This window comes from Zalophus californianus, chromosome 1, assembly GCF_009762305.2.
Source record: "Zalophus californianus isolate mZalCal1 chromosome 1, mZalCal1.pri.v2, whole genome shotgun sequence".
Classification (NCBI taxonomy): domain Eukaryota; kingdom Metazoa; phylum Chordata; class Mammalia; order Carnivora; family Otariidae; genus Zalophus; species Zalophus californianus.
In genome coordinates this window covers 67,624,825-67,648,498 of record NC_045595.1, presented here as the reverse complement: position 1 = coordinate 67,648,498, position 23,674 = coordinate 67,624,825, and the positions used below count along the sequence as shown (strand labels likewise).

Genomic DNA, 23,674 nt, shown 5'->3' with positions numbered 1-23,674 from the left:
CCCTGCATCACTCTGCAGGACAAGAGTGGGGGGGGCAAGAGGGGGGCACAGTATGCTGGGGGAGAGACTTTAGGACATGGCCTCACCAAAGTCATGTTCCAGTGCTTGTTTCAGAACTTTCTCCGCCTTATTGAATTTCTTCAACTTCAGGAGCAGCTCAGCCAGATCACAGCACAGAAAGTCCTGTCCGCTGATCTTCTGCGCAGCCTCATAATAATTAATTGCCTTATGGCAAACAGGAAATACTGGCATTGGGTTTGGTTCTACCCTTGAGTGCCTCACACCGCGTTCCCTCGGTGGCCACCACACCTGTGTGTCCCTCCAGAACACAGAAGCCTGAAGCCTGAGATGGAAGCTGCAGAGGGCTCAAGCTGAGCAGGAGTGTGTGTTGGGGGTGGGTGGCTGGCTTCTGAATTCTCCCCTGGGTACCCCATTCAGCAGGGAGCTAGGGTGGAAACGCAGCCACTCCCCTCCCATCCAGATCCTCCTACCCGTGCATCCTCCTCCCTCTTCCCTGCTGGGCTGCCCCCACCTCCCCACTCCAAACTAGCCTGACCTTGGTGTACTGGTGAGTCTTCACATAGGCTTGCCCGATCCTGCTGACCAGGGATGCATCGTGTGGGTTCTTTCTATAGGCCTCCTCATATACCTCCAGGGCCTTTTCGGGCTGGTGGGAAAAGTGTCCAGAGGTTTCTCTCTCTCTGTCTCCTCTCCCACTGGAGACGTGAGATCAGGGGACCACTTGGCAAGGCCATGAGGCTTTCACTCACCTCCTGAATGTTCATGAAAGCATCACCCAGTAGCAGGCTGGTGTGGGGACCAGGCAGGTGTTCGCAGAGCTCCCTGCAAAAGCAACCAAAAACTTAGCTCAGACCTGTACATCTTTCATGTTTCTGAATCCACCTTCTCCTCTTCTTTCCCACTAATTCATTCAGCCATTCATCACCTAATACTCATGGAAAGCCCACTGTGTATGAGGGCCTGTGTTAGCCACTTTAGTCTAGGCTCTCCTCGTCTGTGTTCTGGATCATGCCAGAGCTTCCATCCACCCCTCTGGCCTCCACTCTTAAACACCCCCCACCCACCCGCCAGACCCCTCTGTATAAGCAGGCATCCTGCACTTTCTAAAACTCCATGTGACCACTCCACTGTTTATTGGTTTCCCACTGCTCTTGGCTTCACCTCCCCCTCCCCCCGCCCCGACCTCCACCCCCAGCACCGCCTCCCACCTGGATAGCGGAGGCAGAGTTTTGCTTGAGGGAGGGGCTGGGAAGGTACTTTGGAGGCCCCAGTGTCAAAGTATATTGACAGGGCTTCTAATCCCAGCTCTCCCCACTCTTGCCCCTCTCATCGGCCACATCAAGTCACTGGACATTTCTTCAGGGACAGGCAGAGTCAGGGGCCAGGGCAGAAGCACATTCCCATGGTTCCCACCAGAATGTGGGGCCACACAGGGCAGCAAAGGACAGATTCAGTTCTGGATCTTCAGGACTCAGCAATGAGCCAGCCTGACTGAGCACACTCAAATTCTGACCCACAGGAAATCCTGTACTTGCATCTAACACACCTGGAGGGCGCGGACTGGAGACCCAGGTGGAAGAAACATAATCTGGAGGAAACACTCCCTAAAACACCGCTGGAGCTGAGGCCGGCAGGGTGCCGCTGCCTGGGGCTTACCGGTAGCAGCCGATGTAGAGGCGGGTGTCTTTGCGGGTCTGCAGGTAGATGTTGCCCATCTTTTCCTTGGCTTCCATGTAGCAGGGCTGCTTGGGCGTGATGTTCCTCAGCATGCTCAGTGCCATGTCCACGTTCCCCTTGCTCAGGGTCAAGTCCACATTGGCGATGGTGATGCGGATCTCCTCTGGTGTGCCACTGAACTCGTTGATGGCATCCTGCATGACCTTGGTGGCCTCATGCTGGGACATGGGAACCCAATAGACCCTCCGTGAGCTGTCACCCACCACAGGTGGCCTGACAACACTTGAAACCTCCTGGAGGAGACTTAAAGTGATCCCTCTTTCCACTCCTGACCCCGAAAGAGAAAGGAAACAGAGAGACAGCTGGGAGCAGTCCTGCTACATGGAAGCCAAGGGTAGGATGGCTCACATCCACCCGCAGAGAGGCTCCAGTGGCAGAAGGGAGAGACAGCCCTTCAATGTCCACAACTGCTGTTCCCGGGGGATGGCAGGGGGAAGGTGCCCGGCTAGCTGGGGGTACAGAAACCTTCAGCTGTAGGAACCAGCCTGTTCCTTAGCACTTCGACATCTGCTGGCGATTCCTTCCTGTTGGAGACCTATGGACACATCTCCTTGGACTTTCCTGCTTTTGGCCAAATGTATGCTTCATTTTTATTCTTATTAATTTGTTTATTTAAAGATTTTACTTATTTATTGAGAGAGAGAGAGAGCGCGCGTGTGCACACACGCACGTGCTCATGCAGGAACAGGGGGAGGGGCAGAGGGAGAAGCAGACTCCCCGCTGAGCAGGGAGCCCCCCTCACCCCTGGGGCTCGATCCCAGGACCCTGAGATCATGACCTGAGCTGAAGGCAGACGCTTAACTCACTGAGCCACCCAGGTGCCCCAAAGGTATTTTAATGTCATGGTATTTGGTACAAAAAGTCTATTTGAATTATTTCTTCATTATATTTGTCCCCTTGATTAATTTAACAAAGTGACTCTCTTTCCCCATGATGGTCCTTTTTGACTTGGATTCAGCCTTACCAGACATTTCTTCCTCAACCTCTGCTTTCTTTTTGTTTGCTTCGTATGTTTGTACCATGTTTTTACTTCCATTCTGGGTGGGTCCTTCAGTTTTTGAAGTACAGACAGTAAGGGTTCCTTCTGTTTGTTTAAACCACTCTAATGCCTCCTTTATTTAATAGGTACATTTATTTCATTTACAATTTTATGATCACAGATACATTCTCAGGTCTTCTGTCAACTTGTTTTGTTTTCATTTTTGTTGTTGTTTTCATTTTTATATGCTGCTGTGTTTGACCTCATTCCTGCCTTTACGTGTGGTCTGCTGTCTTTTCTTCTTAACTCTTGATAAAAGTGGTGGAAATCATCTCTTTTAAATTCTACCAAGAATCATCTTTCTGGGGCACCTGGGTGGCTCAGTCGTTACGCGTCTGCCTTCGGCTCAGGTCATGATCCCAGGGTCCTGGGATCGAGCCTCACATCGGGCTCCCTGCTCCGTGGGAAGCCTGCTTCTCCCTCTCCCACTCCCCCTGCTTGTGTTCCCTCTCTCACTGTGTCTCTCTGTCAAATAAATAAATAAAATCTTAAAAAAAGAAAAAGACAACCAAATAAATAAATAAATATTTCTTTTATTTTGTATTATACTCTTTCTCCCAAAGTGTAACCCTCACTTGTCTTTGGCTTGTGATTTTGTTTCCTCTCTCCTCTTTCTTCCTCCTGTCCTTTTCTCTCCTTCCTGCCCTCCTTCATCCCCTCCATCCTTCCCCCCTCCTTCATCCCCTCCCATCCTTCCCCCCTCCTTCATCCCCTCCGTCCTTCCCCCCTCCTTCATCCCCTCCCATCCTTCCCCCCTCCTTCATCCCCTCCCATCCTTCCCCCCTCCTTCATCCCCTCCCATCCTTCCCCCCTCCTTCATCCCCTCCATCCTTCCCCCCTCCTTCATCCCCTCCCATCCTTCCCCCCTCCTTCATCCCCTCCCATCCTTCCCCCCTCCTTCATCCCCTCCCATCCTTCCCCCCTCCTTCATCCCCTCCCATCCTTCCCCCCTCCTTCCTACCTTTCCTCCCTTCTTCCCTCCTCCTTCCTTCTTTCCTCCCTCCCTCGCCTCCTTCCTTCCCTATAACCACCATTTTGGACCCCATCTGATCACTGCTCATTCTCAAATGAGATTTTCATTCCCTTTTCTCAGGAACGCGGCTGGGGAGGGAGAGGGCCTAGCACAGCCGCCCTAGAAAACACATTTCCTCTGAGCTTTCTGTGGGTCCTCCCTTTTGGGGTAGACTTTGTGAGAAGCTGGGGGGTCCGGATGGAACCCCTGGCTCACAGGGAAGCCCTCAGTTTGCAAATCTGTCATCCTAGCAAAGACAGCTGCGGAACTGATTTTCTGGTCATTTCCCTCCTTCCTTTCCTCTGGCCCACGTCTCCTAGAAAGGAGTCTGGACAGAGAGAAGCAAGGATGCATTTTAGCAGAGAGTTCTTGTCCAGTGGTCCTGCCCTTCCAAAAGAGGAATGCCCTTGCTTTTCCTGGTTTGACCACATCTCCAGAAAGTTTCAGGCAAATTCCAGAACCTCAGGTCCCACTCATGGCACCCTGCCTTCTCTCTCCCCCACGGACGGTAAGTTCTGAAAGGACAGGGACCTTGCGGGCTGCCCTCCTCTATCCCCAGCCCCCACATGGTGCCTGGCGTATAGCTGGCCCTCAATCACTAGCCGAATAAATGACCAGCTGAATCAACTCTTCTGGGATACAGCCCTACCCTGATTTTGTTATAGATGGAGATTCCTTCCCCACTTTTAAGTCTTGTGTTCCTTTTGGCAGATTTAAAGGAGGAAAGTACAACCAACAGGCTTCTGCATCGCCATCTTTGCCCAGAAGGCAATTTTTAACTTTTAAGGAGAAAGGGCCTCACAGGCTGTTCCTTCTTGATGGCAGGATTTTCACAGGAGGCCAGATGCCCCTGTACTGGTGGATCACAGAAATGGTCTTGAAGCTCTGCTGACAAACTGCTTCTGGGTGAGTGGGGCCAAGGGAGCATGGGGAGCCAGCTCTACTCCCCCTACCTGCCTCTGTCTTCTCTGCTGCTTCTTTACACCAGCATGGGATGCTCAGGTGCTCACTGCCTTTGCCTAGCCAGCCTGTCCAAGGCCCCAGCACTGCCTCGTACAGTTGAGCAAATTGTATACCACAAAACTCCGAGGGGACACAGTTCGTAAAGGCTGTGGTGGGATGATGACATCCACTGGAGCTCTACATCGCCCAGTCGGCACGACCACCTGCGGCTGCCTTCATGGGCCTCTGTGCTCTGCCTGCGTGGGATCCTCATGGGGACAGTGAGGTAGGCAGGGGGCAGATCATGCAGGACTCAGTAGGGTTTGGACTTTATCTCGAGAGCAGTGGGAGCCACTGAAGTCTTTAGGCAGGGGGAAGATGTGCTCCCAAATGAATAAAGGCTCAAATAGTAGCACAAATAAACATCAGCCAGAATCAAAGAGCCTGGGTTGATTACTCTGGACCTCCAAATGCCCCAGTCCCAAGGGAAGAGAGCATGGCATCTCTTACCAGCTCCCCATTCATCCGGAGGGCATCTGCCAATTCCAGTAGGATGGACACCCGCTCGCTGGGCTGTACAGAAGGCCCACGGAACTTCTTGCCTTCTTCCATCTTCTGAGTTGGTAATTTTATGATCGTTTTCAGTGTCTTTATGGCTTCTGCATAGTCCCCAGACTTGTTGAGGGCCCTGGCCTTGATGTAGCGGTAGAGGGGGTGGTCTCGGACCTAGAGGAGCATGGTGGGGCACGGGACTCTGGCATGCTGCTGTGGCTACTCACAGCACCCAGCCTGGAGAAAGTGCCAGAAGCCCACTGAGCCTGCCCCTGCCTTTGGCCGGCAGAAGGGTCTGAAGGCTGCAGGGAGCTCCTGGGGCTACCCTCCCGGGGCAAATAGGGGCTGCAGCTGGGTGGGCCATTGGGTGTTGAGTGGGCGGCTGGGCATAGAGGACCCGCACCTGGAAGTTGTGGCTGACGCCCAGCTCTAAGCAGTGAGAACACTTGGCAAAATTGCCCTGTGCCAGGTAGATGTGGGACATGAGGAGGTGGGCATCCACGGAGGTGGGGTCCAGCTCCAGGCAGCGCTGCAGAGTGCTCTGGGCATTCTCTAACTCTCCTAGAAATGAGAAACAGGCCTCTACATCCAGGGGTCCCTGGGGACTCCCAGGGCCCAGTACGTAAGGGCAGAATGAAGTTTGTCCCGTTGCCCGGAAATACACAAGTTGGCCATTTGACCTGGTTCTGCTCTGTTTCACTCGGAGGTCTCTTCTTAAAACCAGAACTACAGTTTGTCCCTTGTCCCAGACAAAAGCCAGGAAACTCGAACCAGGGGGTGACCCCCTCCTTTCTCTCTGTAACCCTCAGGGAGATGGCTAAGTCACATCACTGCTCTGTCTGGGAGCTCCAGGGATCACTTAAGTCTTGATTCCCATACCTCAGAGCAGAATGAAACCTAACAATAATGGCAACTATAATAGCCCCAACTTATGAAGCACCTGCTCTATACCCAACACATGCAAAGCACCTTTAGAAAGGGTGGTTTAATATTTGCCCGGCCCTGTGAGATTGGCAGTATTATCTGTGTCTTTTAGCTGTAGGACTGGAACCCTGTGACAATAAGTCACTCAGCTTGCAAGGGATCAAGTCAGCATTGAAATCCAGGGCCATTGGCTCCTAAGGCTAAGCTCTGAATGCCCTGGCACTAGGGGGCTACGGGGTTTCCCTGCAGCCAGGCTGGCCCTCAGTGGGCCGTGGCGGCCGCCCAAGGAGGGGGTGCACTGAGCTGGTAGGAAGGTCCTCCTCCCTCTGCATCCAGGTCTCTCAACAGCTCCTGCTCAGGGTCCATAATCTAGTGGGTAGGGAGCACTGGCTTGTGGGTCCCAACTCCCTGCTCCTTTCTTGTGTGCTGCAGAAACGTGAAGATGTCACTATGGCAACCTAAGCAGCTGGAGACCTGGCTTTGGCCTGAAACCTGCTTGTTGGCAGCTGTAGCACCCCTGGGGGCATGCTCCTGCCTTTGCCTCGTACCCAGGAGCCCCTGAAACTGTGGGTATGCCTGGAACCCACATAAACACTGGAAGGCTGGAGGATGAAGACAGTAGAGCCCTCTGCACAGTGTGACCCACACAAGGCCATGCCAGAGGCCAGACACATGCCTTGGCATTTGGGATCCTTTGGAAGCCCCCAGCACACCAGAGATGAGCTTGTCTTCCAGGCAGATGGGGGGTGCAAGGCCGCAGGGTGTGGGAGAGTATTCAGAGAGGACAATAAGGCTCCGCTTCTCCCCTCCCCTGCCCGCCCACTCCAGGGCCTGGGCCTTGAGATGGAAAGAGCTGGAAGGATATTGCTCTGGCCACCCTCTGAAAGCCTCATACTACAGGGTCTCACCTCCCCATGAGGCCCTTTGGACCACCTTTAAAAAACTGCCACCCTGCCACCCCCTCCCTGCCCTTGCTTTAGTTTTCTCCATGGCATTACTGTGTCCTAACAACCAGGTGCACTTAGTTGTTACGTTTATTGTCTATTTCCCCTCACTAGAATGCAAACTTCCTGAGGGAATTTCTGTCTATTTTGAGGACTCATGGAGCCCAGGGTCGGCGTGGCGCCAGTGTAATAATGGAAGTTCAGGGACTTACCTGGCGCAGAGCGTGGAAACAACCGGCAGCAGGCCGGGTGGGAGAGACCCCTGCTGGCCACGGAAGTTAGGCGGGTTTCAGGGGGGTGGAGGCCAGAGATTCGGGCAGGCCTGGTGAGTGTGTGTGTGTGTGTGTGTGTGTGTGTGTGTGTGTAACACCCCAGGCAGGCCTGGTGAGAGTGTGTGAGAGTGTATGTGTGTGTATGTGTGTGTCCCTGTGTGTGTGTATGTGTGTAACACCCCAGGCCTGGTGAGAGAGAGAGAGAGAGAGAGAGAGAGAGAGTGTGTGTGTGTGTGTGTGTGTGTGTAACACCCCTGTCAGAGAGTGTGTGTGTGTGTGTGTAACACCCCAGGCCTGGAGAGAGAGAGAGAGAGAGAGAGTGTGTGTGTGTGTGTGTGTGTGTGTGTAACACCCAGGCAGGGGGCCTGTGGGCGCTCACCTGGGGCAGTGTCTGAACAGATGAGCAGATGTGAGGGGACCCTTGGGCTCACCTGAGAGGTACTTGACCTGAGCCATCACATACAGGGGGTCGATCAGAGCTGGCGCTGCTTTGACTACAGGATTCAGGATCACGGCAACTTGTTTAAGAAGTGGAGACACCATCTGGCCTGGCGACCGGGGCTGGAGGAACACGGGGCCTGGCTGTACGGTTTGCCCCGTGCCAGACAGACTCCCAAAGCTCTCAGAAAACCCTGTTTCAGTGCAGGAATTTTACTTCATTTCACATGTTTATTATCCACTCTGTGCCATCGAGGACTAGAGCATAAGCTCTGGAGAACGGGGACTTGGTTTTGCTTGCTATTGTGTCCCCAGTACCTAACCTGGTGTCTGGCACATGGTTAGTGCACTTGACAAATATTTGTGGGACGACTTGTTACATGGCACTGGAGGGGCAGGATCCTTGCCCACACGGAATCTTGGCTGGCCAGGAAAAGAGGCAAACAAGTAAAGGCTAACAGACTTCTTAGAAGACTTCTGGAAAAAAGGAACCTGGTTATTCTAGGATGAAGGCAGGGGCACAGGCTAGTGCCCTGCTCCTCCACGTGTGGTCTGTGGACCAGCAGCTCGAGCATCACCTGGAAACTTGGTCCAGAGGTGGACTCCCTCCCCCTAGCCCCCAACCCCCACCTCAAATCAGAATCTGCCCTGGAACAACTCTCAGGTGATTCACATGCTACACATGCAAGTTTGAAGGAGAAGGGATTCCCTTACTGCAGGGGCACAGAGTGGCCTGGTGGCCAGCCAGGTGAGGTCCCTGCCTCTGTCCAGACCTCTGCTCCAGACCCCTGCCATGAGGATAGGACTTCTGCTAACCTGCTTGGGGCAGAAGAACAAGTACTCCTTGGCGATGCAGACCAGGAAGAGGGGGTCCAGTTTTTCGAAGTACTCGGAGCCCAGGGGGAGGCCCTGCATGCTGGAGAAGTGTAGCTCTGCAGCCTCCTTCAGGAGGGCAGTGGCTTCCTGCTCCCCCGTGTGCTTCCGGGATGCCAGAAGGGCCTGGAGGAAAACCAGCACCTGTGGGAGGCAGGTCCAGGTCTTTGGCACAAACGCCAGCCGGGCAGTGGGTAGGCGGGGGTGAAGCAGGAGTCCAGGCCGCATGGGCGGCTGGATACTGGAAACTGGGTGGGGGGAGGGGGGGACACCAAATCCTGGAGCAACCCATGTTCCCAGAGAGCTCTGACCTCAGACTTTCCGAGGGACTGCTGCACCTCCTTCAGGAATTCCAGCTGGTGCTCAGCCTCCTCCAGGTGACCGTCCAGGATCTGGCACCAGATGATCCCTGGGCCCGGGATAGAGTGAGCATGAGCAGCCGGCTCTGACACGGAGCCAGCAGGCCAAGGAGCACAAATGAGACAGCGGAAGGAAGGGTGAGCCATGCTCGGGGTAAGGAATTCAAAGCGTGAGCTGATATGGAAAAATGTCCCTAGCTCACGCTCCAGCTTGAAGCAGGTCTCTCTCCAGAGGTAACCGCACTTAACAATTTGCAATATAGTCAACCATCTTTCTAGCAATGTGTATGCATCTACATGAGACACTTTAGTTTATATACACCCACCCCGTTCTCTTTAATGATAACATAATATGCCACTGTGGATGTGACATTGTATTTGTGGCCCCACTGAAGGACACCTCATCTAACATCTAGTTTGCTTTTGATGCTTAAATGTTGCATGGCCACAGTAAACGTATTTCCGTGTTCTAATTCCTGAAGTTGAGAGGATGGGTCAAAGGGCATGTATATCTAAAATGTTGACAGATAAGGCCGACTTGTCCTCCAAAGACATTTCAATTAATACTACAGCCAAGAACTTGAAAGTGGCCTTTCCCTACAACCTTGCAGACATGTTTTACTCTTTGCCAGTCTAAAAAGTGAATAGTAACTCATTTGAATTCACTTTTTTTTTTTTTATTGCCAGGGAAAAGGAACATTTTCTTTTTCATATATTGAATGGCCTTTTTCTTTTCTACTATGAGTCTCCCATACATAGCTTTAGCCTGTTTTTCTTTTAGGGTTGTTTTCTTTTTATATATTAAGATGATTAATCCTTTGTAGCAAACATTTTCCATTAGTTTGCCATTTCCCTCTTAAGTATTTTTCAGTGTCTTTTGCCATCCATTGGTTTTAAATTTTTACATAGTCAAATTGGTAAGATATTTTCCCTTCCATCCTCTGAGTTTCCCCCAGGGAAGCCAAGTCCAATTGAATTTTTATGTTTAAATATTTAATTCATCTGGAGTTTATTTTTTATTTTTTAACTAATCTCTACCCTCCTCCCCCCAATGTGGGGCTCAAACTCACAAGCTCAAGATCCAGAGTCATGTGCTCTACCAACTGAGCCGATAAACTGGAGTTTATTTTTGAGTATGGTGTGAGATGGGAACTTCCTTTACTTTTTTCATACTGGATAGCCAGACGTCCAGCCATGAGTTATTGAAACCTACCTCCATATTGGTTTGAAATGTCACCTTATTTGTAAGACCTGTTTCTGTGCCATTTATCTGCCTCATTATTCCAGCGTTGGCCTCAAGCTGACTTAACTACTGTTGTCTCCTAATGTGTTTTGGATTTGGGCAGACAAATCCATCTATTCTTACTATTCCTTCTTTATAGATATTTCCTGGTCATTTTGGTGTATTTATTCCTGATTGTCTTCCTAATCACCACCTTGGCTTTCACTCCTATCCTTCCCACCATTTGGCTCATCAATGGAATTTTGTACTTTGCAATCGTATTTTTAATTTTCAGTAACTTTTTTGTTCCCCATAACCTTTCTCACAGTAGCCTGTTCTTTACTTATTGACTGACATTATAGCCTCTGCAAACACCGGAGGTGTATTAGTAGGGGAGGGGAAGTCTTGTCTGTATCTGGCTTTAACTTTGCTCCTCAGAGGGCTCTCCCCTCTTTCAGACTCTTAGCAGATTTACAAATGGACTAGACTGATGAGTATTAGCAGCTGAGGCACATTTCCCAAACTGTTAAGGTCACTGATTTTTCCGAGACAGGTCAGATGAGAGGGTGACTCCAGCACACACCTGACAGGGCTCGCCTGGGCTGGCGTGTGGGATGGCCATTCAGGCCGGTGGACTTCCTTTCCGGCTGACTGGCTGGGGGTCTCCCCTGAATGAGGAAGTGGGGAAGGATTGAGCCAGGTGGGGGAGTGTCAGGGGATGTGGCCTGTGTGGGGAGCAGCAAGTCTTTTTGCCCTTCACGTCTCCGGTGGTGGTGGGAAGCATCAGGGGCTCTGTTCCGCTCTCTCCTGCCCCACCCCCCTTAAGGGCCTCCTTGATTGCATTCTCGCCGACTGCCCCACGGCCCGTTTTGCTCCCAACCTCCAGTGACCCTGAGCTTGCTTTTTTGTTTTTGTTTTTTTTTTAATTTCTGTTTTTCCTGGAAGCTCTCTGGGGGAAAAATCGGTCTACTCATTTCTTTAGCTGCCCCATCTCTGCCTCTGTTGGAGTATGCGTTTCTGTTTCTTTGTCGTGGAAAGGTGCCCCATCATACAATATACGCCCAAACTCACCCTCTAGGGAGAATGCTTCCCAGCACCTCTTTTCTGGATCCACAGAGGCTACCCTGCTACCTGCCTTCCCACACCTCCTACCCTGTCCCCCCCACCCTGCCCAACCTGCATAGACCTGTCAAGGCAGCCACACTGCTCTCGTCCAATTTCATGGCCTCCGAGTACCACAGAGATGCCTCCCTCACTTGGTCCTGCAGGATGAAGAGATAGCCCAGCTCTGTGGCCACATGGGCATAGGAGGGTGTGGCCATGAATGTGTGCTCGATGAAGCTGCACACCAGCCGTAGAATCTCCTGGTGCCTCCCACACTGCAAGGAATGGACACATGGGAACACGGAAACCAGTCAGTCCAGCCTGTCGGAACAAGGCCACGTCAGAATCAGGAGACACTTCGGCAGGCCTGCTGGGGGCTGCTCAGGAGAGCCTAAGGGCTGCCTGCGACCCACAGCTGGGTCTGTGCAGTCGCCCAGCTTCCAAAGAACCTCATCCACATCTGTGGAACTTGCCTCCAGGCACAGGGCCCTCCAAAGGGCCCATCTCCTGTCTGGCCACAATAATTGGTCCAAGTCACCAAGAAGTTTTTCAAAAACTAAGGCTGGGTCAGAGAAGCTCTTTTGTGTCCCGTTGATGGGAAATGGCTCCGAAGGCTGTGAGCAGTCACATTCCCTGCCAGATGTGCAGAACGAGCAGAGAGCATCAGACACAGATCTGTGTCTCTGCGGGAGAGATGGTGTCCCCATGGCATTTGACCCTATGGTCTGGTTCCCAAGGCCGTGGAGCTACCCCAGTTTTTGCAGTAATTCCTTCTAGTAAATCTTGCTTTGGGGCTGAAGGGTCCGACAGAGACAGATTGTTTGGCAACCTGGTCCGTTTGCACCTGGTCTGGTCAGAGAGGTACAGGCAGGCCCGCCTTTCCAGGTCACTTCCACAGAGAGAATATGGCAGTCGGGCACCCCTGCACCCCGAGCCACGGCCAGGCATGGCTCTGCTGTGTAACAGCCATAATACTGCCCTCTTCCCCCAAATGAGGGACCTCCTACTCTAAAAGCACTTCCAGCCTTGATCGTGCTGGTCTTTACAGTGTCTCTGAGCAGTGTTTGGGCCCAGATACAGAACCTACATGATACAGTTATCGGCCAGAGGCAGGTAGGGGCCACTGGGTATGGGCCACCAGCCGGAGAGGCCAAGTTTGAGCCAGAGAGGGGAGGACAGGGTGCCCAGGCAGCTTCCAGGGGGCCATAGTGCTCCCCTTAGGAACACAGCCAGAAGCACGATTCAGAACCCTGAAAAGGACCTTCTTACCAGCCTGCTAATCACAAGAATTTTTTTTAAATGGAGGCTTGGATTTTGAGGCTCTCTTGTCTCCAGTGCCTTAATCAGATTTCTAACATGACTGGTAGCCTGCGGGGGACAAAACAGACAAGGTCAAAGGTAATATATAAAATGGGAGTTGGGCAGAGGTTTCAACCCCAGCATCCCCTGGGAGATCTTAAAATACCCATGCCCAGGAGCCAGCCCCAGAGATTTGGATTCAACTGGACTGGGGTGGGCCCGTAGGTGGGGCTTTCGGGAGCATTGCTCAGCCAAGAGCTGGCACTGCCCCTTTGTTCATGGATTTGTGAAGAGAAGTTGCCCTTTCAGGCCCCCTCCACCCCACCCCACCCCACTCCCCAGCCAGAGCCAGTTGTCACAGTGCCCACACAGCAGCCCACCAGGCCATGGGCTGGCTCAAGAGCCAGGCGAAACCCTGAACGGGGCAGGAATATTCTGCTCAGTAGATGCGGGCAACGTTAGCACTGAGCAGCCAGGCCTGGGGAATGGGGCAAATCCCAGGGGTTGAGGTGGTGGGGGGGTGAAGGAGGGGCATTAATGCTAACTCTGCCCCTGGGATTAACCCTCAGGCCAGGCCCCAGGAAGGCCTGCCCAGGGCTCTGGCGATGCAAGGAGCTGAGGACAGGCCCATTCTCCTCATGTTCCTACCCAGAGAGTGCTCTGGGGCCCTTGTTGAGGGTTTCTCCCAAATATGGACTGTACCCTCCATCTCACCCTACCCCACAAAACCCATAGTCTCAGAGCTGTGCAGAAGGAACCAGAAGCTTCCTCTTCCCATCATGAAACCCTAACAGACTCCTGATTTGTCACTCTTTACAGAGGCAATGCTTTTATTCAAAAGGCAATGTTGTGGCTGGAAACACACACTCTTCTTGAAAATAAAAACCTGTCTGGGCATTGAGGTTTTCATGAAGAATTCCAGATGTGTCTGGCTGTTTGAAGACTGTTTTGGGTTTCTCTGGAAAACTACAGGGCTTAGGAGCAAGTCTGGGGCTAGGTTCTACCTGGCCAATACCTGAGCGGTTTCAGCTACTCCTTAAAAAATGGCATTTCCCGAAATCAGGCACTGTTCCAAGTTCTCGCACATGTCATCCCACTTAGTCCTTCTACCAACCTCACAAAGTGGTGAGGTTTACGAATGAGGGGCCCGGGGCTTCTCCAGGTGAACCTGCCCAGCCTCACACAGGTAACACGGGGCAGAGCCAGAATCAACCTCACTGCCCCCGCAAAGAGCAAACCAGAGCAGACCTCCTGACCTCCTTACAGAGAGTAAGAGGTGAGGGAGAAGGGAGGGAGCTGAGATCCAGGGAGCACCCTCCGAGGCCCTGGGGATGCGGGCTCTAAGAGCCCTTCCACCTAGGCTGTGCTTGTTTCAAGGCCCAACCCCTAAGTCTTGAAAGAACTTACTGTGGTCATGTTGCCTTCTCTTGCAAGCTCATGCACAGCTAGGATTTGGCGGGCATCGATATTATATTCATCTTTTTCTAGGATTCTGAAATAGGAAGAGGAGACACATGAATTGAGAGTATTCATAGGCCAGGCTAGAATGGTGCGGCAGCCACTCTTGATTGTCTGGAAATATCCAGTCTCCCTTTCTCCTTTTAATAATGGAACTCCCTATCTGGCTGGACTCATGGCTACCCAGAATAAAGACTACATCTCCCAGCCTTCCCCTGCAGCTTAGGTGTGGCCTATGATTAAGTTCTGGCCAATAGGAGGTGAGTGGAAGTGCCCCAGGTGACATCTAGCTGTATTCTTACAGCCCACCTTCTCTTTCTTCTCTTTCCTCCTTCCTGCTGGCTGAAACGTGGACCACGTGAGCCACATCCTAGGAATGGTAGAGCAGCAAGACAGAAGGAGCCTGGCACCCTACAGAGTTAAGCTGCTGTTCCAGTCCTGGACAACCACCCAGACTTTTACCTGAGAGAGGAATGTCATTTAAGTCATGTGTCTGGGGTGATTTGTGACAGAAGCCTATTCATATTCCAACTATCACAGACATGATCATGGTACTGTCCATGGTCCCACGGTCCCAGGGTGGTGGAGAGATGCTTGGGGGATCATCTGTGGCTGTATGATAGAAAGGGAAGCTTGTTCATGTGTCATTGTGAAGACACAGTTTCCGGTCATACAAACTATGGGGTTTTCAATATTGTTTCTTTATAGGAAACTTCCTATTTTTCAGCCTGTCAGGGATGGCCTTGTGCTTCATAGAGGATTATTCTAATTAACACCCAAAATTCCAACAGGATCGACGAGGCAGTCAACATTCAAACAGTTCTAACCCTTTATGGTGATTCTGAAAGTATTGGGCACCAAATACATTTGGAAACTAAAAAAAAAAGAAAACTTTAAAATAACTTATGGACTAAAGAAGAATCAGAATGGATATTAGAAAATTCTTAGAACCAAATGATACTGAAAATATCACATCCAAATGTGTAGATAGTGCTAAAATGGTACCTTGAGGAACATGCACAGACTTAAATGCTTATACTCTAAAAGAAAGTTGAGAATGGATGAGCCAGGCATCTGACTCAAGTGTTAGAAAACCAGAGCAGAACAGCCCCATAGGAAGGAGTTGCCAGGAAATCATAAAGAGCAGACATTAACGAAATAGAAAACAGAGATGTGATAGACACCAAAACTCAAAGCTGGGTCTTATAAAAAAGACTAATAAAAGAAACAAATTAATGTTGATGAAGAAAAATAAGAGGGAATGGAAAAATAAATAATATTAGGGATGGAAAAAGAAACACACCTAGAGGGGGCAGAGATATTAAAAACAATGGGGGCGGGGTGCCCGGCTGGCTCAATCTGTAGAGCACGCGACTCCTGATCTCTGCGTTGTGAGTTCAAGCCCCACACTGGGCGTAGAGATTGCTTAAATAAATAAGTAAATAAAATAAACTTTAAGAAAACATTTAAAAATTTTTTTAAAAAAACAAAACAACGGGGGAGTTCTGGGAACACCACTAGCTGGGGAACACCCCCACGAGGGCAGGCAGTGGGTGTGGGACTCAGCCCACTGGCACTAAACACTGGTCCCTCAGGTAGGGCAGCAGGACCTTGGGCGAGGGAGACTGCGCATACCATGGTTGTGGCCTTCAGCCAGGTGCTCCCAGGATCCCGCTGGCTGAAGGCCAAGCTCCAAAGCAAGCTCTTGACCCAGCTCCTGCTGAGGACACTGGCCAGGTGTCAACTGTGGGACAGAGAAGCCGAGGCCCACACAGGCACTGCATGAGGGGGCCCCTGTGGGTTGAGCAGGACCGAATCATGTTCATTTGCTATCGGGAGCCTCTCTCTGGGACACAGATTCCAGGGATGATCATCAGAGGAATTACCATCCCTCCACAGGGAAGATAGAGGTCTGCTTGTGTTTTGTTTTGGTTTTGAGCTGTGCTGTATAGTAGCACAATTTAGTAATGATTCATAGTGATGACTTGTGGTCACTCAGAAAAAAAATAATCTGTTAACTCTTTTTAGGAAGCAAATGAGTAGCATGCATTTTAGAATTACTTAATAAAAACAGTTTAAGCGTCAGAGTTTAAAGAGATAAGCTTCAGTTATCTAGAAAAGTTCATCCTCAGAAAACCTGGCATCAAACATCCCTCCCCTCAAGTGGTCTTTATTTCTATTGACAATGACAATACTCCAAAGTCACCTCAACTTGGTGTCTGGCTTCCACAAACTCCAGGAACTCCCCAGCTCTTACTGTCTAGCTGATGTGCCCAGCCTCAGCTAAAAGTCTTCTCCCGGTCACCAACGATCTTGCCCCCTGAAGTTTTTATTACAGTGTATCATACCCATAGTTTAAAACAATTAAATAATGCAACAGTCCCTTTATGCCTCCCTACCACCCCCCCCCCCCATTCTTTAGAGGGAACTGCTTGTTGCCCTGTAACCTTGGTTGCTTTGGGCTCTTTGGGTCACTCCCTCCACCTGTCTCCTAAACAATGTGTTTATACCTCTAGATACGCCCATGTCTTTGTCCATCAGAGGCCTCCCTGTCCCCCCCGCCATAGGATCGCATCACTATTCATACCTCCTCTGTCGACAATATTTACTTTCATGTCTTGTTCCATCAAATACATGATGTCTCCCATCCCCCAGCTCGTAAGATGGGAACATATGAGCACCCTTGGCTTTGCCAAAAAAAGAAAAAGGAAAGCAGCAGCACACTGGTGTGGTGGTGTCCGCTGACCCCCCGCCCCTCACCTGTGGCCTATTTCGACCGTCTGCTCCCAGTCCTGCCGAGCCAAGGATAGCCGCATCTTTAGGACCAGGGCAGGCAGGAAGCTCCCTGAGGTGACGGTGATCTGGTTCACCACCTCCAGCGCCCCCGAGTAGTTCTGCTGCAACATGAAGTAGGTTGCCTGTTGGAAGCCCAAGAGAAGAGCCTCCATCAGTGCCCAGGAAGGGAGGTCGGGCGGGGGGTGGGGGGGGGTGTCAGGGTCTCTACCAGAACAGGAGCAGAGCCTGACACAGGGGTGCTGCAGGTCCCCTCAGCTGTGCCAGGGAATCCCTCCAAGCCCCGGGGGCAGGAGTCATCCCTCAGAGTCACAGATCAAAGTTCGCAGCAGGCTTGGCTTCCTGGACAGGCAAGGCAAGGGCTCCGGGGAGACAGCGGAGTCCTAGCAGATGTGGGATACGGCAAGGCCACGTGTGGGCCACCCCTAGGGGGAGACCTGAAGGTGCTGGGCACTTTCCAGTTCCACAAATGGCCCACTCATTTGCCATTCACTTCCTTGAAGCTTATCACTGAAAACTGCTCACTGGGGCCCAGGGTCAGTTCAGGCTTACAGGCAACCCTCTTGATGGGGGGTCGGCTGTGGCACTTTTTCTCTGTCAAGGCCCACTGGGCTGGGGTTCTGGCCTCTGCAGGCCAGTGGGAGCCACCAGGTTCTCCTGAGTGAGCTATGACCCAGGTGTTTGAGGGGCAGAGAGCAATGCTCCCCAAGGACTTGAAACTGGACTCTGAAAAGGATAGCTTATGTTAGACCTTCGATAACCTGCCCTCAAGAGACTTATTAAAAACAAGAGGAGGATTGTTCTAGATAAAGATTTATGCACACACGGGCTCACTGCAGCACTCATTTCTAAGTGTAAACTGGAAACAATCTCTATGTCTGAACAATAGGGGATTGGATTGGCAAATTATATGAGGTCCATACAATAGGGGATTGGCTTGGTGGAGCTGTTCAAAATGACATTGGCTTATGACAAAATCTTACAGGAAGAAAAGGAAACCGAATGATAAGATGCCTTATGATTACAATTAAATTAAATAACAACAACCCTATTTCCGTCCCTGTGGAGGGTGCTCGGTGCCCTTCTAAGGCACACCCTGAACTGCATGCATAGAAAAAAGACTGCGAAACACTAAGGTCCTAAAACATCCACATGAGCTGTTTGGAGGGGGAGCATGAAGGGTATCATTTTAATTCGTCTTTTGACTTTTTTAGCCTTCGGTTTTTTTAATGAGTACATATTCATTTTCTAAGAAGATATATACTAAGAGAAGAGAATAAGAGGGCTAGCTTTTCCTTCATATGTTGATCCACTGGGGATCAGATAAGAAAAAAGGAACTTAATTTAAATTGAGATCAGACAACACAAACCATGTATCTCCTTTCTCTCATGGCCCACTGAACTTAACAGGTGCGAAGAGAAAGCGTGACAGAAAGAGGACGGAGAAAAAAGGACAGACCCTGAGAAGACCCCATGCAGAACAAGACAGGGGACTCAGACTGAGCAGGCAGGATCGTGAGAGCCAAGCCTGGGCTGCTGTGTGACCCTGACCCTCTCTGGGTCCCCGCCCCTCATCGGCCAGGTGAGGGCCCAAAGACAGAGGGTCCCTGGCTCCAATGGCCCAGGAGGGATCCTTCCCCTCCCCCCACTGCCCACCTTTCCCATCAGCCCCAGCACATCTTTGCTGTCCTGCATTCCTTGTTCCAGGTACTTGATGGATTTCTTCACGGTATGGGGCTTGTCTGAGGTGAGGTCCACCCAGCCTCGGAGCACATAGCTCTGGGATCAGAACAAGACAGAAGATGAAGTCCTTGGTCTTGCAGAGCCTTGGCCCAGCCTGCTCTCCCCCGTCATGTCCCACCCCTGTCACTCTGCACCCTGAGTCCCCGCTAGGCACACCTACTTGCAGACCCCAGGGCAGCCGTGCTCCCTCCCACTGCCAGGACTTGGCTCTGCTTGCTTCTGTCCCCACACAGCACTCCCAACCAAACCCCTTCCCCTGATTAACTACCTCGAGTCTCTCAAACTCAGCCTAGGGGCACCTTCCTGTCGGAGGCCTTCCATGACCTTCCAGGCTGAAGATGGGACCTCCCTGGGACCCCCACGGCTCTGCTGCCCCTACTGACATACTCTTACCTGTCTTGTCACTGCCTGTTCACCCTACACTGGGGTCAGGAGGCTACCACGGGCCACTGGGCATAGCCTCTCCTGCTCTCTCCATGCCTTAGCCCAGCACAGGGCCTGGACTGTGTGGGAGGCGGGAATGCTTTCTTGGGGAGTGAGCAGGAGCCATTCTGAGCTCCAGGGCTTGCAGGCTCTGCTCCAGTCTTCACCCAGCTCCTGCTGGCAGATGGGTGGCCAGGCCTGGGAGGTGAGGTCACAGGGCACTTGGATGACATTGCCCTGAAGCATCCCGCATGCCCTAGACCAATGTTTCTCAACTCTTTCCCATTGCTCCCCTCCTAAGGAGCATTTTCAGACATTTTCCCTAATCATTTCCTCTCCCTCCAAGACATTTTAATATCACAGATACACTATCTGTTTATGCAGTGTGTAAATCTGTGTTCTGTACATAAACAGTAAGATTCTTCTCACCCCCTCCTCGGGGAACCAATTTTCACCCCCTTGAGGGGTGAGATCATCCCCTGCTGAGGTGGAGACTAGACTGAGCCTAGATTGAGGCTTCAAACTCTACCACTAGTCCTGATCCACCACGTGTGAGAATCTACTGTATGGGCCACCACTGATATCCAGCAGACCACTGCAAGGAGGGAAGGTAGGTCCAGTGTAGCCAACTCATCTAGTTTTCCAAAAGAACCAGGAAATCTGGGCTTTTACGTAAAAATCTTTTGATTTCTAAACGTTGGCAACTAATTCAAGATTTAAAAAATATGCAGTACAGGGGCGCCTGGGTGGCTCAGTCATTAGGCGTCTGCCTTCAGCTCAGGTCATGATCCCAGGGCTCTGGGATCAAGCCCCGCATAGGGCTCCCTGCTCCACGGAAAGCCTGCTTCTCCCTTTCCCACTCCCCCTGCTGTGTTCCCTCTCTCGCTGTGTGTGTCTCTCTCTCTGTCAAATAAATAAATAAAATCTTTAAAAAAAAAAAGTTTAAAAAACATTTAAAAAAATATACAGTCCAGGCCACAGAACGGCTAACCTGTCTGCAGATTAGACTCCAGACACATCCCAGCATGTACTCGGCTAAACCCTGAGACAATGTGGGTGGGGGCTCCCATGAGACCTGGGGTCTTGTTGGTGCCCGGGTGCGGCCCTCTCCCAATCCCACGGTGCTCCACGGGAGTAACAGCTACCCCACTCGGATGTGTTTGGGTGCTGCTTTCTACAGCTCTGTCCCCTCGATGCCTGAGGCAGGTACCTCTCTGGAGCTGCTGGAGATCTTCAGGGTGCGGTTGATGTACTCCTTGGCCTTGTCATGGTGGCCCACGAGCCAGAGGAAGAGGCCGCCATAGTAGAGCGCCGTTGCGCCGGCTGTCTTGCGGATTTCCTTCAGGCTGCTCTCAAGCTCCTGAATGGCTTCTCTGTCTGTGAATCCGAGAGGAGGAAGAGGGCGAGTCAGAGGGAGGAGGGCTGCCTGGTCCTGCGGGAGGCACTGAGGGCTGCAGGAGCTGCCTCTCAGAGGCCACTCTGAGCCTCCTTCAGCACACAGCAGACCACATGCCAGCCCGGGGCCTGCAGGCCACGGGAGCCGCCCACGCCGGGACTTGGGTTTGCTGTCCGAGGTTTATCTTTTCTCCCCTGTGCCCAGCAGTCTGCCAAGTAGACAGACCAAACGGAATCCCCTGCCTCAGGCCCACAATCCATCCCGAGAGGGGAAAGAGTTGTTTGTAGTGTCTTGGAATCTTTCCTTGACTCTAGAGAGATGGACATTAGGGGTGGAATTATTTATATCGACTTGATTTGTCTCAACAGGGTCTGGGCAAAGGAAAGCGGGGCATCTTCCCAACTCCTGGGATCTGGAGGGAGGCCCCCTCCCACTGTCATGCTTTTTGTGGCTCCCACTCAGCAGGACCTGGGCACGGGATCTTCTTTAAGGCCCCCAAGGGGAGAGAAGAGAAGCCACTCCTCACAGGCCAACAGCATGTGCTGGCACTGGTGTACCCTCCTCCCATGGGAACCCCTGTGGGGGGTGCAGCTCTGGAGTGGGGCTGTCTTCCCCCAGCGGGGCCAGGCCTTGCTGGGCGTTGCTGCACTCACCAATGGCTTCAGAGCACTTGTGAGCATAAATGAGGGCCATGGTGGAGCACAGGGACACGTCTGGATGATTCCGGATGCTCTCCAGGTTGCTGATGGCATCCTGGATGTGCTCTGCAAAGAAGAGCCCACGTGGTTATGTCCCCAGAGGGCAGGAGGCTCTGTGGCAGACACATGGGAGCCCTTGTCAGAGCTGACTCAAGGCTTGGCACCACCTGGCTTCACCAGAATCATTAGGCTAACAGATCCAAACATCCCCAGTGGCCCAAGTTCCCTGGAGGGGCTGCCGACACCATGGTCCAGGCTGCCAGGGGCTGGAGGGCTTGGAGCTCAGATGTACCTGTGAGTACTCGCAGGGACACCTGTGAGGCCGGGATTTGGGGCTGGGGGGTCAGTTCTGAAGAAGGACCTCAGGGCATTCTCAGCTTAGCTGCTCAAGAGCCACAGATTACACTTATCCCTCCATGTCCACTGAGGTTGGCCACGGGCAGCTCAGCCAGCCCCCAGCCCACGACTACCTTCTGACTGTCAGTGAGTCAGCACCTGCGGGAGACTTGCTCCTCCCCTGCTCCGGCACCATACTTGCCTTTAGCCATACCTCCTCCTTCCTCTTTCCTGCACTACCAGCTCCCAGTTTCCAAGCCTAGGATGCATCCAATAAGCATGCAGTCATGTCCCCCACCCACTCATTTTCCAGATAGGGACACTGAGGGGCAGAGCTCTCTGATGTCTCAAAAGTCAACTAGGTATGTCTTACAGAGCCACGTGTGGATTAACCTGGGAACCTAGCTACTGAGTATAAGACTCTTCCCTTGGGCACATGGCTGGGGGAAAGGAGGCGTTCCAGGTAGAGCCAGAGTGTCAGTGCTGGGCTAGTGTCTGAGGTCAGGAGGCCAACACTGGCAAGTCCTTACCTTCCCTGAGGATCCCGTAGGTTTTAAAGAACTGTAGGACAGGGTCATTGCTGAATTTTTCCAGGCCCAAGGCCGCGGCCTGCTGCACATGGTGGAAGTACTGTTCTTGGCTATAGTAAATGATCCCAGCCTGTGGAGAGGAAGACACCGTGGCAAGAGCCCCAGTCCCTTCTCTCTGTTCCCACCCACTTTCTCCCCTATTCCCTGCGCCTCCTCCGTTCTGCAAAAGGAAGGCGGGAAAGAGAACATTTGGGCCTCATTTTGTTCTTCACCAGCCCCAGGAGTAGCTCCGTTGCAGTTCCCCAGGAAGGAGGAACTTGGACGTGTTTGGGAATTGTCCACAGATTCTGGGTCAGATGTGATGAAGGATTCAGCTTAGGCTTTGTCTTAGGAAGGGACTAAGGGGAAAGAGAGAGGGCCAATAATAAGAATGGGTACACCACCAGTTAGAGTTGTAAGTTACTGTGGGTGACACACTTGTTGGGAACCGCATCAAGGGCTTTACATCCATTATCTTATGCATTATTCTCTCCATATCCTTCAGTTAAAAAAGCTGAAGCCTATGGAGACGATGCCTTGACAAAGGTCATGCAGTAACAGGGGCTGAGATTTCAAAGTTAAGTCTCACTTCCCTTAAGGTTTGTGGGTGCTGGGTTGGGAAGGAGATGTGGTTGGGTTGTAAACAGTCTTGTGGGCCATATGAAAGAGCCCAGACATCACCCTCAGGGTAATAGGAAGCAGTTGGAATGGTTTTAAGCAGGAGGAGGGATGTGTTCCGATGTGTGTGTGTGTGGTGGTGGTGGTGTGGGGACTGCTGGTGAAGAGAGAGCTGAAGCAGAGAACTCTTTGGGGTGTGTGTGTGGGGGGGGGGGGTAGTGTTTCAGGTGCCTGGGGAGAGATGGTGGTAATCGTGGGCTAGGAGATACAAAGCAGTGTGTTCTGTCAGGTCACTTGTAGGAGCTGACATTTCCTGCTGATAGACAGGACCCGAGGTGGGAATGGGGAAGAGTGAAGGCTGTAGGATCAAACAGTGGTGCCGTCTACTGAGGTGGGGGACGCAGAAGAGGCAGAGGCAGGGGAGGGAGAGATGTTGGCAAGATGGTAGAGATAGGTTTTGGATACGCCGGTCGGGGGGAGCTCGAGGACAAGCCTGGGTGGGAATGCTGATTTGGAGCTCAGGGCCCACGGAGAACACCAGAGGAGAAAGATGCGCTCGCCGGGAACAGTGACGCCAGAGGGGGCCAGGCTCTTCATTAGCGGCCGGCCGGGGACAGCGAAAGGCGGGTAAAGGGGACAGCAGGAGCGGTCGGAGAGGTGACAGGAGAGCAGCGGGGCGTGGGGGTCTCGGGGCCAGGGGCGGAGAGTCCCGGAGGGAGCGGCTTGGCCGCACTCCGACCACGCACCATAAGGGAGGAGTCATCGCAGCTCATCTCCAGGCGCCCGCGGCTCCGAGTCCGGGTCTGGTGGGGCCGCGCGGAGCTGGATTCCCGAGTCAGGGTCCTGGGCACGCCTCTCGCGGCCGGAAGTTGGAGGCGCGCGTCCTTGGAGACGGAGGTACG

The 23,674-nt window shown here is 52.2% G+C and overlaps 1 protein-coding gene across 6 annotated transcripts in view; it reads right to left on the bottom strand.

Annotated features, from left to right (window-relative positions):
* The window catches only part of TTC21A (tetratricopeptide repeat domain 21A), a 33,216-nt gene extending 9,551 nt beyond the window's left edge, over positions 1-23,665 (bottom strand). For 4 of the 6 annotated variants that reach the window (XM_027582355.2, XM_027582360.2, XM_027582359.2 and 1 more), the window contains exons 1-18: positions 23,519-23,665; positions 22,116-22,245; positions 21,205-21,315; positions 20,366-20,532; positions 18,646-18,768; positions 16,957-17,114; positions 14,146-14,230; positions 12,709-12,807; positions 11,522-11,714; positions 9,066-9,163; positions 8,698-8,898; positions 7,875-8,004; positions 5,707-5,864; positions 5,262-5,477; positions 1,678-1,916; positions 771-843; positions 557-667; positions 87-225 (exon numbers count right to left, since the gene is read on the bottom strand). In XM_027582355.2, the coding sequence (XP_027438156.2) occupies positions 87-225; positions 557-667; positions 771-843; positions 1,678-1,916; positions 5,262-5,477; positions 5,707-5,864; positions 7,875-8,004; positions 8,698-8,898; positions 9,066-9,163; positions 11,522-11,714; positions 12,709-12,807; positions 14,146-14,230; positions 16,957-17,114; positions 18,646-18,768; positions 20,366-20,532; positions 21,205-21,315; positions 22,116-22,245; positions 23,519-23,545 (2,458 nt within the window). In that variant the 5' untranslated portion in view covers positions 23,546-23,665. The remainder of the gene's footprint in view (positions 1-86; positions 226-556; positions 668-770; positions 844-1,677; positions 1,917-5,261; positions 5,478-5,706; positions 5,865-7,874; positions 8,005-8,697; positions 8,899-9,065; positions 9,164-11,521; positions 11,715-12,708; positions 12,808-14,145; positions 14,231-16,956; positions 17,115-18,645; positions 18,769-20,365; positions 20,533-21,204; positions 21,316-22,115; positions 22,246-23,518) is intronic. The other 2 variants (XM_027582356.2, XM_027582357.2) reach the window with 2 other exon arrangements.
* Between the last annotated feature and the right edge of the window lie 9 nt (positions 23,666-23,674).